General features: G+C 36.8%; 2 protein-coding genes across 4 annotated transcripts; both read left to right on the plus strand.

The window, feature by feature from the left end:
- The first annotated feature begins 1,818 nt into the window (after positions 1-1,818).
- Positions 1,819-9,141, plus strand: LOC109046115 (coiled-coil domain-containing protein 28B-like). 3 transcript variants are annotated; one of them, XM_042769249.1, is made up of 6 exons: positions 1,819-2,387; positions 3,677-3,960; positions 4,063-4,235; positions 4,609-4,763; positions 8,141-8,163; positions 8,576-9,141. In XM_042769249.1, the coding sequence occupies exons 2-6, from the start codon at positions 3,725-3,727 to the stop codon at positions 8,628-8,630; spliced, it is 642 nt and encodes a 213-aa protein (XP_042625183.1). In that variant the 5' UTR covers positions 1,819-2,387; positions 3,677-3,724; the 3' UTR covers positions 8,631-9,141. The 3 variants fall into 3 exon arrangements, with proteins under 3 accessions (XP_042625183.1, XP_042625184.1, XP_042625182.1); XM_042769250.1 differs by having other exon boundaries at positions 3,680-3,960; XM_042769248.1 differs by having other exon boundaries at positions 1,821-2,387; positions 3,707-3,960.
- A 2,811-nt stretch (positions 9,142-11,952) lies between these two features.
- iqcc (IQ motif containing C) lies at positions 11,953-13,641 on the plus strand. Its single transcript, XM_042769253.1, has 5 exons — positions 11,953-12,026; positions 12,491-12,634; positions 12,816-13,116; positions 13,214-13,335; positions 13,436-13,641. Exons 2-5 carry the CDS (start codon positions 12,512-12,514, stop codon positions 13,472-13,474), a joined length of 585 nt encoding a protein of 194 aa, XP_042625187.1. The 5' UTR covers positions 11,953-12,026; positions 12,491-12,511; the 3' UTR covers positions 13,475-13,641.
- Positions 13,642-13,895: the final 254 nt, after the last annotated feature.

Below are 13,895 nucleotides of genomic sequence, written 5' to 3' on the forward strand. Positions count from 1 at the left end.
TGTCTGGATCTCTGAAGTTTTCTTTTAAAGGACATTCATGAATTCAAAACAAAATATTTTTTCTTTATAGTTCAATGTAATGTTTCTTTATTTTGAATCAAATACCATTTAAAAACAAGTAAGTACAACTCCTCTATAACAGAGTGTATAGATATATATATATATACACACACATTATATACAGGTGCTGGTCATATATTTAGAATATCATCAAAAAGTTGATTTATTTCACTAATTCCATTCAAAAAGTGAAACTTGTATATTATATTCATTCATTACAAACAAACTGATATTTCAAATGTTTATTTCTTTTAATTTTGATTATAACTGACAACTAAGGAAAATCCCAAATTCAGTATCTCAGAAAATTAGAATATTACTTAAGACCAATACAAAGAAAGGATTTTTAGAAATCGTGGCCAACTGAAAAGTATGAACATGAAAAGTATGAGCATGTACAGCACTCAATACTTAGTTGGGGCTCCTTTTGCCTGAATTACTGCAGCAATACAGCGTGGCATTGAGTCGATCAGTGGCACTGCTCAGGTGTTATGAGAGCCCAGGTTGCTCTGATAGTGGCCTTCAGCTCTTCTGCATTCTTGGGTCTGGCATATCGCATCTTCCTCTTCACAATACTCCATAGATTTTCTTTGGGGTTAAGGTCAGGCGAGTTTGCTGGCCAATTAAGAACAGGGATACCATGGCCCTTAAACCAGGTACTGGTTGCTTTGGCACTGTGTGCAGGTGCCAAGTCCTGTTGGAAAATGAAATCTGCATCTCCATAAAGTTGGTCAGCAGCAGGAAGCATGAAGTGCCCTAAAACTTCCTGGTATATGGCTGCATTGACCTTGGACCTCAGAAAACACAGTGGACCAACACCAGCAGATGACATGGCACCACAAACCATCACTGACTGTGGAAACTTTACACTGGACCTCAAGCAACGTGGACTGTGTGCCTCTCCTCTCTTCCTCCAGACTCTGGGACCCTGATTTCCAAAGGAAATGCAAAATTTACTTTCATCAGAGAACATAACTTTGGACCACTCGGCAGCAGTCCAGTCCTTTTTGTCTTGAGACACTTCTGACGCTGTCTGTCTGTTCAAGAATGCGACAGCTGAAACCCATGTCTTGCATACATCTGTGCGTAGTGGTTCTTGAAGCACTGACTCCAGCTGCAGTCCACTCTTTGTGAATCTCCCCCACATTCTTGAATGGGTTTTGTTTCACAATCCTCTCCAGGGTGCGGTTATCCCTATTGCTTGTACACTTTTTTTCTACCACATCTTTTCCTTCCCTTCACCTCTCTATTAATGTGCTTGGACACAGAGCTCTGTGAACAGTCAGCCTCTTTTGCAATGAACTTTTGTGTCTTGCCCTCCTTGTGCAAGGTGTCAATGGTCGTCTTTTGGACAACTGTCAAGTCAGCAGTTTTCCCCATGATTGTGTAGCCTACAGAACTAGACTGAGAGAACATTTAAAGGCCTTTGCAGGTGTTTTGAGTTAATTAGCTGATTTTAGTGTGGCACCAGGTGTCTTCAATATTGAACCTTTTCACAATATTTTATTTTCTGAGATACTGAATTTGGGATTTTCCTTAGTTGTCAGTTATAATCATCAAAATTAAAAGAAATAAACATTTGAAATATATCAGTCTGTGTGTAATGAATGAATATAATATACAAGTTTCACTTTTTGAATGGAATTAGTCAAATAAATCAACTTTTTGATGATATCCCAATTATATAACCAACACCTGTAGATCAGTGGTAAGTACCGGTTTTGTCATCAATTTAGTATTTCTTAGGCTTATCATTAGGTACCATGAGCCACTAGATGGTGACAAACAGATTTCGGTCAACGGTTGACTATAATGAACACAGATATTTACATAGCCATTTCGTTTTGTGGTATATAATGGCTTATTAAATGCCGCTATATAAATAGCCAGCTGTGTGGATGAGGTTCTAATAATTAGTTTAAGGCTCTTTAAACTGAAGCTGGCATCTTTTTATTGTGATTACGTTCTTAATACGGCGAAGGTCCAGCTCATGAATATTAATACTGTTATTTTGACGTTGCTCAGAAGCATACCCATTGCAGAGGCTTGGCTCTTGAATATTAATTAGATAATAGTGACGCTTCTTTAATGCCGTCCAATAACAAAAGCGTGTCTTATTAATATTAACACCTACGCTTCACCATAGGACTAATCGGAGAATCGCGGTCGGGAAGCAGGAGAGCTCACTCTGGAAACGGCAAGCGCTTGGTCTCTGCTGTTAAAACGGACCACGTATAAATCCTGCGTTACTGGGATGGAAAAACCAACACGGGCGCCTTAAATTTGCGTTGAAAAGTTCGAAGAGCCTCATCCTTGTCCGCGAGCCGGTGAGTAAATCGTTTTGTTCAGCCATATGTCGATGTGCGCATCGTGCCTTTCAACATCCTGTGCAAATCCCTGCCATTATATGTAAAACCTCTTCGCCAAATGAAAAACACTGATACACAAATCAAGTCAAACGCTAAGATTCTACAACTGCAAAGAAAAAATGAATAGTCTAGCGTAAAATAACAATACAAGAAGTCACAATGGTCGTATTTAATTTTGTAAACTAAAGTGCATTCATTAAAATTTAGATTTTGTGGCTAAATATTCATCTAAAAGCACCATGATTGACCCAGATTGTGCAGCGCTCTTTATATATATATATATGTATATATGTATGTATGTATGTATGTATGTATATATATATATATATATATATATATATATATATATATATATATATATATATGTATGTATGTATGTAGTGTGTGTCCATTCATATTTTTTTCAAAGACATAGATTACAGTATATGAGATAAAAATATGGGGTCATTACGATTTTATATATATATATATATATATATATAAACAAAACATTGCTTTTCTTTAAACTGTCCGATTTTCTATAAATACTTAGTACTTTTAGATAAAGATGGCTGAGTTGAAGTTACCTGACCCAGTTAGTTGCAGTTTCTGAGAAACAATGTTGAATATTGGTATGCTTGCACTAACAAAGTATATATAAAAATTATTGCAATTAAAAAAAAAAGGACAGAAATTGATGGTAGAAATATATTATTGTCATCCTAGAGTCCCAGAGAGATCTGAAACATCTAAAAATATTCAGCACTAGAGCACGGCTTGATAACACTGTGTTTCTTTACGCAGAGTGAGAAACAGAACAGGAGAATAAATAAACCAGAAAATGACAGAGAGGATTACTTTATCCATAAAGTTTGGTGGAGTCTGAATCAAGCTCCTTCTAAAATAGGATGATAAGAGGGCATATCTTTTTACCTTCACCAGTATCATTTATTAACCATTGTACCCCTAATGTTGTGTACATGGCTTCATGCAGTTGCACAAAACATTGAATTTTCCATTCCATCTGTTAGCAGCTCAATGTCAGATATTAATAATTGCTGAATCTTGTGAATGTTTAGCACAGGCTCTCACTGACCGGATGAAGTAGTTGAAATCTGTTCACTACAAAGCTGAAACTGACTTTAGTGCAGTGATACCAACAGAACTGAAGCATGGGACAAAGCTTCACATTTAGAGCCCCGCATTAATCTCTGTAGGGGCCCTTATTATATATATCATGCTCATGTTGTTTTTTTCATACATCTCAGTAGCTTAGAGGTCCTGTTTGTGTGTCTTAGAAAGTGCCACTGCGCCTCATGGAAGACAAGAGGAAGAAAAGGAGTCCCAAAGTGTCCCTTCCCCAGCCTCCTCCTCCACCAATCAACCCTCGAAAGCTCACCGTTCTCCCAGCGAGCAAAAGTGCCACATTCTCATTGGGTTTACCCCAGCCCCCCTCCCCCAAACCCCGAGGCAAGTTCAAGAGATCGGTGGGGGCAATGGGCCCTTCTAAAGAAGCTCTCGCTGTTCCTGTGGTTCCCCCCAAAAACACAAGGTTTGTGTGTCATTATAGATTATAGATGCTAATTTGGTTTGAGTTTGTAATTGGCATTTCCAAATTGTGCCACAAATTGTGTGATTCTGGTTCCATTTGTAGGCCTCACAGAGAGAAACCCAGAGCTCCTCAGCCTGCTGGACCCAGCCGAGTGTCCCAGTCCTCCTCACCACTCCAGCACTCATTCCTCACCGACGTCTCTGATGTGAGAGAGATGGAGGGAGGACTGCTCAACCTGCTCAATGACTTCCATTCTGGAAAACTACAGGCTTTCGGTATGTACGTGCTAGGGTTTTATTAAGAAGCCTTAGTAGTTTTGGCTGTCATGAGAATTGTTTTGCAGTCTTAAAGGGATAGTTCACCCAAAAATTAAAATTTAATGTTTATCTGCTTACCCCCAGGGCATCCAAGATGTAGGTGACTTTGTTTCTTCAGTAGAACACAAACTGAGATTTTTAACTCAAACCGTTGCAGTCTGTCAGTCTTATAATGGATGTGAATGGGAATCAGTTGTGAATGTGTGGATGTGTAAGGGTGGAAACTTTTCACCACCTAATTCATCAGTGGGTTGATTGGGATTTGTTTGGTATAGTAAGTCTAGAAAGGTACTGTCTCACTTTCCATGTGTGTAACACTGTGTGTTTGCAGGTAAGGTGTGCTCCTTTGAGCAGCTAGAGCACGTGAGGGAGATGCAGGAACGTCTGGCCCGGCTGCATTTCAGTCTGGACAGTCATGTGGAGGAGCTGTCTGAAGACCAGAGAAAAAACGCTTCGGACCGCAATCTAGAACATTTGCTTTCTAATGTAAGATATTGTTTAATCTTCTTTTATAATGCATATCTTGTTGGGTTGCACAATTAATCTAAATAAAACTTAATTTTTTTATATGGCTTAGTGTGATTATCAAATTGCAAAGGCTGCAATTCAAATTCTCTTGTTGATAAATAATCACTGGATTTTTGGGCAAATTGTGCACCCCTACAAACAAGCACAGCAAACCTGGAACTTAAAAAAAAAAAAAAAACTTATTTTAAATCTTAATCGCAATTTTAGTCAGAATATCAGAATTAAAAAAAAATGTCCCAAATTGTGCAGCCCTAATCTCTTATGTATTCATACTGAACCTTAAACCACAGACATTCATTCTCCCTCCAGTTTATATTTGTTCATTACAGTAGACACAAACACATTAGAGCAGGGATCGGCAACCTTTTCGGCATGATGTGCCATTTTTAATTTTTCTGGTTAACCACTGTGCCAACCGACCCCCGACCCTCTTTTTCAATGCATTTTGTATTTATACAGTACATACACATTTTTAAATGATACGATAAAAAACAAAACAAAAAAAAACAATAGGCCTGTTTGATTTTCATGCAATTTTCATAAATTGTTTTTTAAACTTTTCAAAAGTTTCTTACAGAAATACAGTGTGACCGTACTGAACACCACTGTATGTATGTGTGTGTGTGTGTGACAAGTCAATGCATTAAAACCTTTCAGTTTAAACACTGTTCTATATTAATGCGCTGCCTTAATTGATTGGCGCACACACACACCACCACTGGCATATAGAGATCTGAAATCGCACTGTGCAAAAAGTAACATTCATAAACTTGTTGTCAGCGCTGCCACGCGACATTTATTAATCAATACTGAATTACTACATTATATTTCTCAGCAACTAGTGGGGGAAAAAACGCTGCTTTTTAAGTAACTAAACTCAGTTTCATTATTTGTAGAGAGAGACACAGACCCAGACAATTTACATCTCTCTCTCTCTCTCTCTCTCTCTCTCTCTCTCTCTCTCTCTCTCAAAATGGCCATATTTGAGAAAAAATATGAGTAGTTTGCATCACTGGATATAGCTGTCGGTCATTTAACATCTCTATCGTAAATCGTATCGTTTAAAGTGGACTAATATTAAATGAAACTGACGCCTCGCGCTCTGCTTCTGTCAACAGTAAACCCCGCCTACTTTGATTTGATTGGCCATCTCAGTCATTTTGTCATTGGCAAGCGCTGTTAGACCACAGAGCCTTTGATCTGAAGTTCCAGTGCCTTATCCAAATACCCACACTCGCGGTCTTGGCCACTTGAGAGTGCGTGCGCGTGACAGGAAGTGCGCAAAACTGTCCAAGTTCTTAAAAACGCCAAAGCGCAGTGCCCTTAACGCACACTAAATCCACACTATCTCCAATACCACTCCGGAACGGTATTCAAGGCTTAGTGTATCCCATCATGCATTATGTTCTGGAAATAAATCGCGAGATTTTTTGCCAAGATCACGAGAGGTCACGGAATCTTTTCCAATGTAAGTTAAATATTAATAATAATTAGATATCACATATAATTTGGTAGTAAAACAAAGTGCTACATGTTTTATTGGTGCAAAAGTGAGTAGCCTATATTTATTCTGTACATCATTTGCAACTGCTTTTTATCACTTAATTAGAAGCACCAGAAATTAAATTGTGTCATTTGTTATAGGGACTAGTGAACTGACATTTAAAAGTTTATTTTAAAAGGAAAAGTATTGAAAATAAAAATTAAAACTCCATAATCACTTGCGTTTTTACAACTCTATAAGTGTGTCCCATCAGGTAATGAAAAGTTGTACACACACTTGTGGTCTTCATCCTCACTTGAACACTTGGGCCAAATACAGGAAATACGTCATAGAAGTAGACAAGTGATCAAGTGCAAAGACCCCAAGTGGTATTTGGACAAGGCACAAGTATGTGCAGCGTTCGTGTGCGCATCCGTAGACTAGCGCAAGTGAATTCTCACACTTTAATAGTATTTATAGCTCCTCACAGGCTGTGTGACTGTGAGACGTTATTACCTAAAAATGTAGGTCAGTATGCAGTTTTTCTATTGCTTACATGTCAGTGATTATTCCTCTGCGTGATACTGACGGCACGCATGCCGTGGTTGCCGACCCCTGCATTAGAGGAATCTGGATCTAATGGATATGGAACACCAGTCTACTTGTTCTCTCTCCACTATTCAAGCACTCTCTCACACACAGATACTAAAGGACTGGACACAATAGTACCCTGTATCTGAATACAGGCCTCTGGTTGAATCTTGTATTATCATCCAAATCCAAGTGTCGCTGTCTGACTGAATTCTTTCATCAGCCTGTGAAGGGCTGGACAGTTGCTATTGATAGTATTTCCCTTCTAGCTGTCAGCTCAGTGGTATGTGGTAGAGAACCCAGCAGACTGGAGTGTGTGAGAGTGTACTTGTGTGTGAGAGTTTTGTTATGAGTGGTTCACTTAGTATAATAGAGTGTATATACTTGAATCATAAGAAAGGTCATGTTTTACTCCACTATTTCATAAAGCTTATTTTAGGACTATTAAGACTTTTGCAAAATTCCTCCAGAAAATTCAAACGTATTTATGACAATATTAATTTTGTATTAGTACAATATTTGTTTAGATATGATTGTACTACAGTAATTTACATTGGGATGCAAAAAAAACGTAATAAATATGAATAAATATTATATTAATCCCCCCCCCCCCAAAAAAAAAATTGTTTGTTTGTTGCTAAAATGTGACCTAGACATGTTTATGAAATTCACCCATTTATTATAAAATTGGTGTCCAGGAGAAACTAGGTGATAGAAAATAGGTGTTTATAACAAGCAAAAATAAAAACAGAAATAAACAATTTATCCTACAGGCTGTCCTTTTTCAAAAATGACAAACTGCACTTCAGAAATGCTTTTCCATACACCAGCCTGTACAACACAAATCATCTCAGTTTTTGTTAACATACAGGCTGAATTCCAAAAGAACCCTTTGTTTGAAATCTTTTGCTTTTTGGGAAAGTCGTGGCCTAGTGGTTAGAGAGCTTGACTCCTAACCCTAATGTTGTGGGTTCAAGTCCCGGGCCGGCAATACCACGACTGAGGTGCCCTTGCTATAAATGGCTGCCCACTGCTCCGGGTGTGTGTTCACGGTGTGTGTGTGTGTTCACTGCTGTGTGTGTGCACTTTGGATGGGTTAAATGCAGAGCACAAATTCTGAGTATGGGTCACCACTTGGCTGTATGTCACATCACTTTCACTATACTGATTCTGTCAACTCCGCAATTATAGCTTGGTCTTTTTAAAGCAGTAGCAATTATATTGATTTTTTTTAATGCATCTGTTTTTTTCCTCCTCTCAGCTGGAAGAATTGAGCAGCTCAATGTATCCTTGCATATTATGTTTTGTATGTGTTTAAATATGGTGTTTTACTTTACTTCTGACGTTAATCAGTGAAATACAGTAAGCTTAATTGACTCGTCAAGTAAATAGTTTAAAATGTTTTTAAAATGTGTTTTCCCGGGATTTTCTGTTTATCCAGAAAGGGTTTGTGTTACACTGAAAGCTTTCACTGGTCTCATCTAAGCATTTTGTGTTAGTTTCAGTAAAAGCAGGGATTGTGTTTCTCAAAACATCTTAGCCAAAGATCAGTTGTGTCCTAATAGAAGCCTAATGGATATATCCAACATATGTGCAGGAAGAATGCTAAAGTCATTTTTATTTGTAATAGGAGCTCCAGAGCTTGTACATTAGATGTACATTAGCAATGCATATCCCCTTAATGCAGTTTATCCAGACAGAAACTCAACCTGGCGGAAAATCAAGACTTACCCAAGACCTCCAGCACCTGAAGCGGGAAACCAAATCCAGCTGACCATCAAATCACTGTGCCGACCAAAGCCCAAGTTGCCATGGCTACAACTCAACTGCAAGTTACTGAAGCACCATCATCGTTATCTGTGGCTAATGCAATGCTAAATGATGGCAACAGCATCAAAGCACATTCTCCATGTAAACAAAATTCAACTGCAAAAATGGCAGTTCTTATTTTTTAAATGCTTTGATCTTAGCATTTGAGTTTTAATAATTCCAATGATTTTGAGCCTAAAAGCTAAATCCCCCCCTCTTTGTTGCAGTGTTTAAAGGGATAGTTCACCCAAAAATGAAAATTGTCAATAATTATTCACCCTCTTGTCGTTCCAAACACGTAAGACATTAAAGGTTCATCCTCAGAACACATATGACCCTGGACCACAAAGCCAGTCTTAAGGGTCAATTTTTGAGATTTATACATCCTCTAAAAGCTGAATAAATAAGCTTTCCATTGATGTATGGTTTATTAGGATCGGACAATATTTGGCTGAGATACAACTATTTGAAATTCTGGAATCTGAGGGTGCAAAAAACAATCTAAATACTGAGAAAATCGCCTTGGGAGTTGTCCAAATGAATTCTAAGCAATGCATATTAGTAATCAAAAATTAAGTTTTTATATATTTACGGAAGGAACATTACAAAATATCTTCATGGAGCATGATCTTTACTTAATATCCTAATGATTTTTGCCATAAAAGAAAAATCAATAATTTGTTTTTTTGGCTATTGCGAAAAATATATCCCAGCGACCAGATTTTGGGATCCAGGGTTACATAAGATATTTTGATGAAATCTGAGAGCTTTCTGACCCTGCGTAGACAGTGAGGGAACTACCACCCTCAAGGCCCAGAAAGGTAGTAAGGACATCGTTAAAATAGTCCATGTGGCATCAGTGGTTCAACCTTAATTTTGTGACGCTACGAGAATATTTTTTGAGTGCAAAGAAAATAAAAATAACAACTCTATTCAACAATTTCTTCTCTTCCGGTCAGTCTCCGCCGCCGTTCACATGAGTACCATGACGCATACATGTGGTGCTGCTGACGCTGGAGCCGGCGTTCTGACGTAGAACACGCATACTCTGAGCCTTGTTTACAAGCAGAGGAATGCACACACATGTGTCGTGGTACTCTCATGAATGGCGAGAAGAAATTGTTGAATAAATTCATTATTTTTGTTTTCTTTGTGCCCAAAAAGTTTTCTCGTAGCTTCATAAAATTGAGGTTGAACCACTGATGTCACGTGGACTATTTTAACGATGTGCTTACCACCTTCCTGGCCCTTGAGCGTGGTAGTTCCCTTGCTGTCTATGGAGGGTCAGAGAGCTCTCGGATTTCACCAAAAATATCTTAATTTGTGGGTGAACTATGCCTTTAAATGATTTATTTGGATAATTAATAATTGTTCTTACTTTAGAGATTGCATGAGTTGATTTCATTCATTACTGGTAAAGTTTGACTCATTAAAGTTTTTTCATTAAAAATCAAGATCTAGAATTATTAGATCAACAATGTCAAAAGTGAATGAGAGGATGAACATTTACATTATCAGTCAATCAGCACATACACAATTGATCTTCATTTTGTAGTTTATCAGTGTTCTCTGAAATGATGTCGTAAATGGCTGTGGAGTAGCTATAAACTCACTCAGGACTCTTTTGAGATCAGTGATCTTAGTGCCTCTTCTCACTGTCTAGATTATATTGATTGTTTTACCATAAAGTTTTCACGGGACTCTCCAAATGATGGAACTGGATCTTTTTGTAGATGTTTGTATATTTAAAATATATACCTTGTATATACATTATATACCTTGTTTGTAAACTAGAGTTTTAAATAGCTATTTAATGTTGATCTAGGAACAATTATGATAGAAGTTATTTGTTATTCTTGATTGCACTGATGGAAATCTACAGTATATGTGTGTTATCTTTGCATAAACTAAAGTAAAAACATAATGGAGTCAGACATTTCAAATTTCAGGTTCTAGAAAGTTGATATCCAGTACTATTTGGGTAATTCTAGAATTAGAGAAGAGTTGACCAGTGGAATTTGTCCATTTCTTGGAGCACAAGATTGTATTTGAACCTTGTAGATCTGCAGTCTGTACCCCAAAGCACAAAATAACAGAGTACAGTACCATCTAATACAGGTCAGGAGGTTCTGACAAGCTACAGTGGATGTAGGACAAAACTACTGCAAAAAACTGTGACATAGTCCATAAAATATAGTATAATCTCACTAACGTCCCTATAAGAAGAGTCTTTCCATTTTACACCAGTTTCAGTGATAACCCATCAGCACAACATATGGACAGGTTTAAGGAAAAGCAAAAGATCTACACCAGTTTGATTGTTATATTTCATGATGCAGTAATATCACTTTACAGCCAACCTCTGCTACGCCTGCTACCTCCAACTATTTCAACAGAGACTCAGTACTGTTGCCTTGAGGGAGGTCTGTTTATACTGATATCAGATTGTTTCATGCCAGGACCTGATCCTCCGTCAGCATGTACAGGCTGTTTTCTCTTCCCTCACTGTCTGAGTCTAAGCATTGAAAGAATCATGTAAAAAAAAAAATATGTTTGTATTCTTTCTGTGATTTCAAACATTTCAAAAAGAAACTATTTGTGTGCTTTGCTTTTTGTCCATGTCTTGTTTTGTTTAACAATGCATATAAGCTATTTTCTATTTGTGTGCTTTAAGTAATAAAACAATGCAACAATTCACTCACTGACTTTGGACTTTTGTTGTGGTTATGGGTCATTGAGTTATAGGTAAGCAGAAGCTATAAAAAATGCAAACAAACAAACAAAAAAAAAAAACATGGCAACTTTTAAAAAATATATATATTAAAAAAATATAATGAGAATAAAGAAAATATATATATTAAAAAAATATAATGAGAATAAAGAATAACTAAAAAGACTAAAAAGGATAAAATAAAAGAAATTAAAAACATTATTTATTTTAGTTTTATTTAAAGCATTTTGGTTGTATAAAGGAAACATTTGAAATATTTTTTAATGATTTGTCTGTTTCCATATTACAAGTTCAGAAAGTATCCTAAGACAAGGCAACAATACGCTCAAACCAAAGTATCGATTTTTGTTTTATTACTTACCTCTATTTTCACTAAATTATATTAAAAGAAGATCAAACTAAAAGAGCTTATTTTGGGGAGTGCTACGGAATCGACCTTATTATTAAAACCTCTCCCAAACAGCAGGTGGCGGTACAGAGCTGCAGGCGAGTCTGTTCCTCGGTCTGTCTACAGGGGAAGAGATAGACAATCAGCTGTTCAAACAGAGAGCGGAGCTATGAAAGAACCAAAGAACAGAAGTCGATTCAGGCCTTAAGTCGGTTGCAGGTATTGTTTGTTATTATTTTATTATTATTATCATTAGAGATTCCGTTTCTAAAGTTAATGTGTATGTATTTTTTTGTCAGTGATTTATAAGTAACTTATTTTGCCTTGTGTCGCATGAGTACCTGTGTTTGTTTACAGTTGCTTAGTTTATCATTTCATTTATATATATATATATATATATATATATATATATATATATATATATATATATATATATATATATATTATATTATATTATATTATTTACTTGATATGGGTTTCCTTTTTTTTTTTCCTTAGTCCTGATGTGTGTTTTATTTTTCTATCAACTAATTTTTTATTTTTTATTTAATAGATTACTATAAAATTTGCTTTTTAGTCTTACAGCCCGTCTGCTGTTTTAATCACCAGAATTAAGTTCTTAAAACTTCGTTTAGTTTAGTCGCAGTATCAGGAATGTAAGGCTAATATCATGCGCTCTCCAGGCTCAGTGTCGTGGTTATGTGATGAGGAAAAGACTAAGTTTGGTTCGGACTCAGTTTGAGGAGACAGTGCGAGAGATTGATGGAGGACTGGATCACCTGCAGTGGAGAGGAAACATCATTCCCAAACCTCACTTCACTGACACTGTGAGCCGCTCTGTCACTGCCCATTTCTCTTTCTTTCTACTGTTATTTTAAAACATCATAAGCTGTTTATCTGTTACTCATAGACAGTATGCCTTAAAGTTTCATTAGCACTTTTAAGATTTTCAGATAATGTTTTGTCTTCATGTTGCATAATGATAAATGTGTATAATGTAATCCATAGGAAAGCCTTTTGTTGCAGTATGACCCATCCAGGTTTCAGTCCCATGACCGTCTGGATGATTCAGAGAGGGAACAGAAAACACAGAATGAGGGCAGTGAGAAATCTCTCCCACAGTCTGAAATCCAGGTACTGGAGAGAGACGAAGCTGCTGAAACAGCCAGAAGAGATTCTTCCACGCCTGTGGATGATATTGTGGACAAGAGAGGAGAGAATGTGGTCATAAAAAACCTGATGGATGGTTCTACTAAACTTTGCAGTACCGTGAATTCAGATGTCAGCCTCAGCAGCTTATTTCAGACAGGTACTTTGAGAAAACCCCCCAAAATAGGATACAGAGATTTTAAAAAACAGACAGGACTTATTTTAGTCACTTATGTGTTTGTGTTTTGTTTTGGCAGGAACAAATTTGCATTCAGTTTTTAAAACCACAGCACACACTCTTGACTCTCTGAAGCAGCAGCGGAGCGCTTTAGCCATGGAGGTGCTGTGGATCCAGCAAGCCATCAGTAGCAGAAAGAAAGTGAGAAAAGTTTAGGATTTTTTTAACATTAATGTTTATTTGTAGTTATGTGTCTGTGTGTTTTAGTCTATAAAATTATTCTGGTCTGCTTCTTTTGTAGTATCTTACCCTCAAACTGAGAATGGATGTGCCACACTGATACTGGACCAGTTCTAAAGTGGACCAACATTTTAAAAGATGTTTTCTCATAATTTCTGTATTAATGTAACATGTACAGCACAGAATGTTTGAGAATTGTCGTAAATTATATTTATTTATGAGCTTCTTTTGTCTATAAATGGGTTTGTGTTAAAGAAGATTTAAATAATATTACAAATTTCATACAAAAAACAAATAAAAAATAAATATAATATACACTTTATGTACAACTTTTTCTGTATCACACAAAGCCAGTACAGTTCAATCCTAGATGGACGTCAAAGGCTCCCACAACTTAATCTTACAGATCAGTCAATGTAGTGAAATATCTCTCTAATTATTGACTTGTATTGAGACTGTATAACCACCTGAGAACTGATCTCTTGATGTTGCCTGCCCTGGTTTCTCTCATGGTTTATTTC

Source organism: Cyprinus carpio, chromosome A13, assembly GCF_018340385.1.
Source record: "Cyprinus carpio isolate SPL01 chromosome A13, ASM1834038v1, whole genome shotgun sequence".
In the NCBI taxonomy this organism is placed as follows: Eukaryota; Metazoa; Chordata; class Actinopteri; order Cypriniformes; family Cyprinidae; genus Cyprinus; species Cyprinus carpio.

What these genes read in the sequence shown, in the direction of transcription:
- LOC109046115 (XM_042769249.1), top strand. Translation starts at nt 3,725, where the DNA reads ATGGAAGACAAGAGGAAGAAAAGGAGTCCCAAAGTGTCCCTTCCCCAG. An exon ending in GTTCCCCCCAAAAACACAAG is followed by an intron (nt 3,961 to 4,062) that starts GTTTGTGTGTCA and finishes TTCCATTTGTAG; the next exon opens with GCCTCACAGAGAGAAACCCA. An exon ending in GAAGAATTGAGCAGCTCAAT is followed by an intron (nt 8,164 to 8,575) that starts GTATCCTTGCAT and finishes CAGTTTATCCAG; the next exon opens with ACAGAAACTCAACCTGGCGG.
- iqcc (XM_042769253.1), top strand. Translation starts at nt 12,512, where the DNA reads ATGAGGAAAAGACTAAGTTTGGTTCGGACTCAGTTTGAGGAGACAGTG. An exon ending in CAGCAGCTTATTTCAGACAG is followed by an intron (nt 13,117 to 13,213) that starts GTACTTTGAGAA and finishes TTGTTTTGGCAG; the next exon opens with GAACAAATTTGCATTCAGTT. An exon ending in CCATCAGTAGCAGAAAGAAA is followed by an intron (nt 13,336 to 13,435) that starts GTGAGAAAAGTT and finishes CTTCTTTTGTAG; the next exon opens with TATCTTACCCTCAAACTGAG.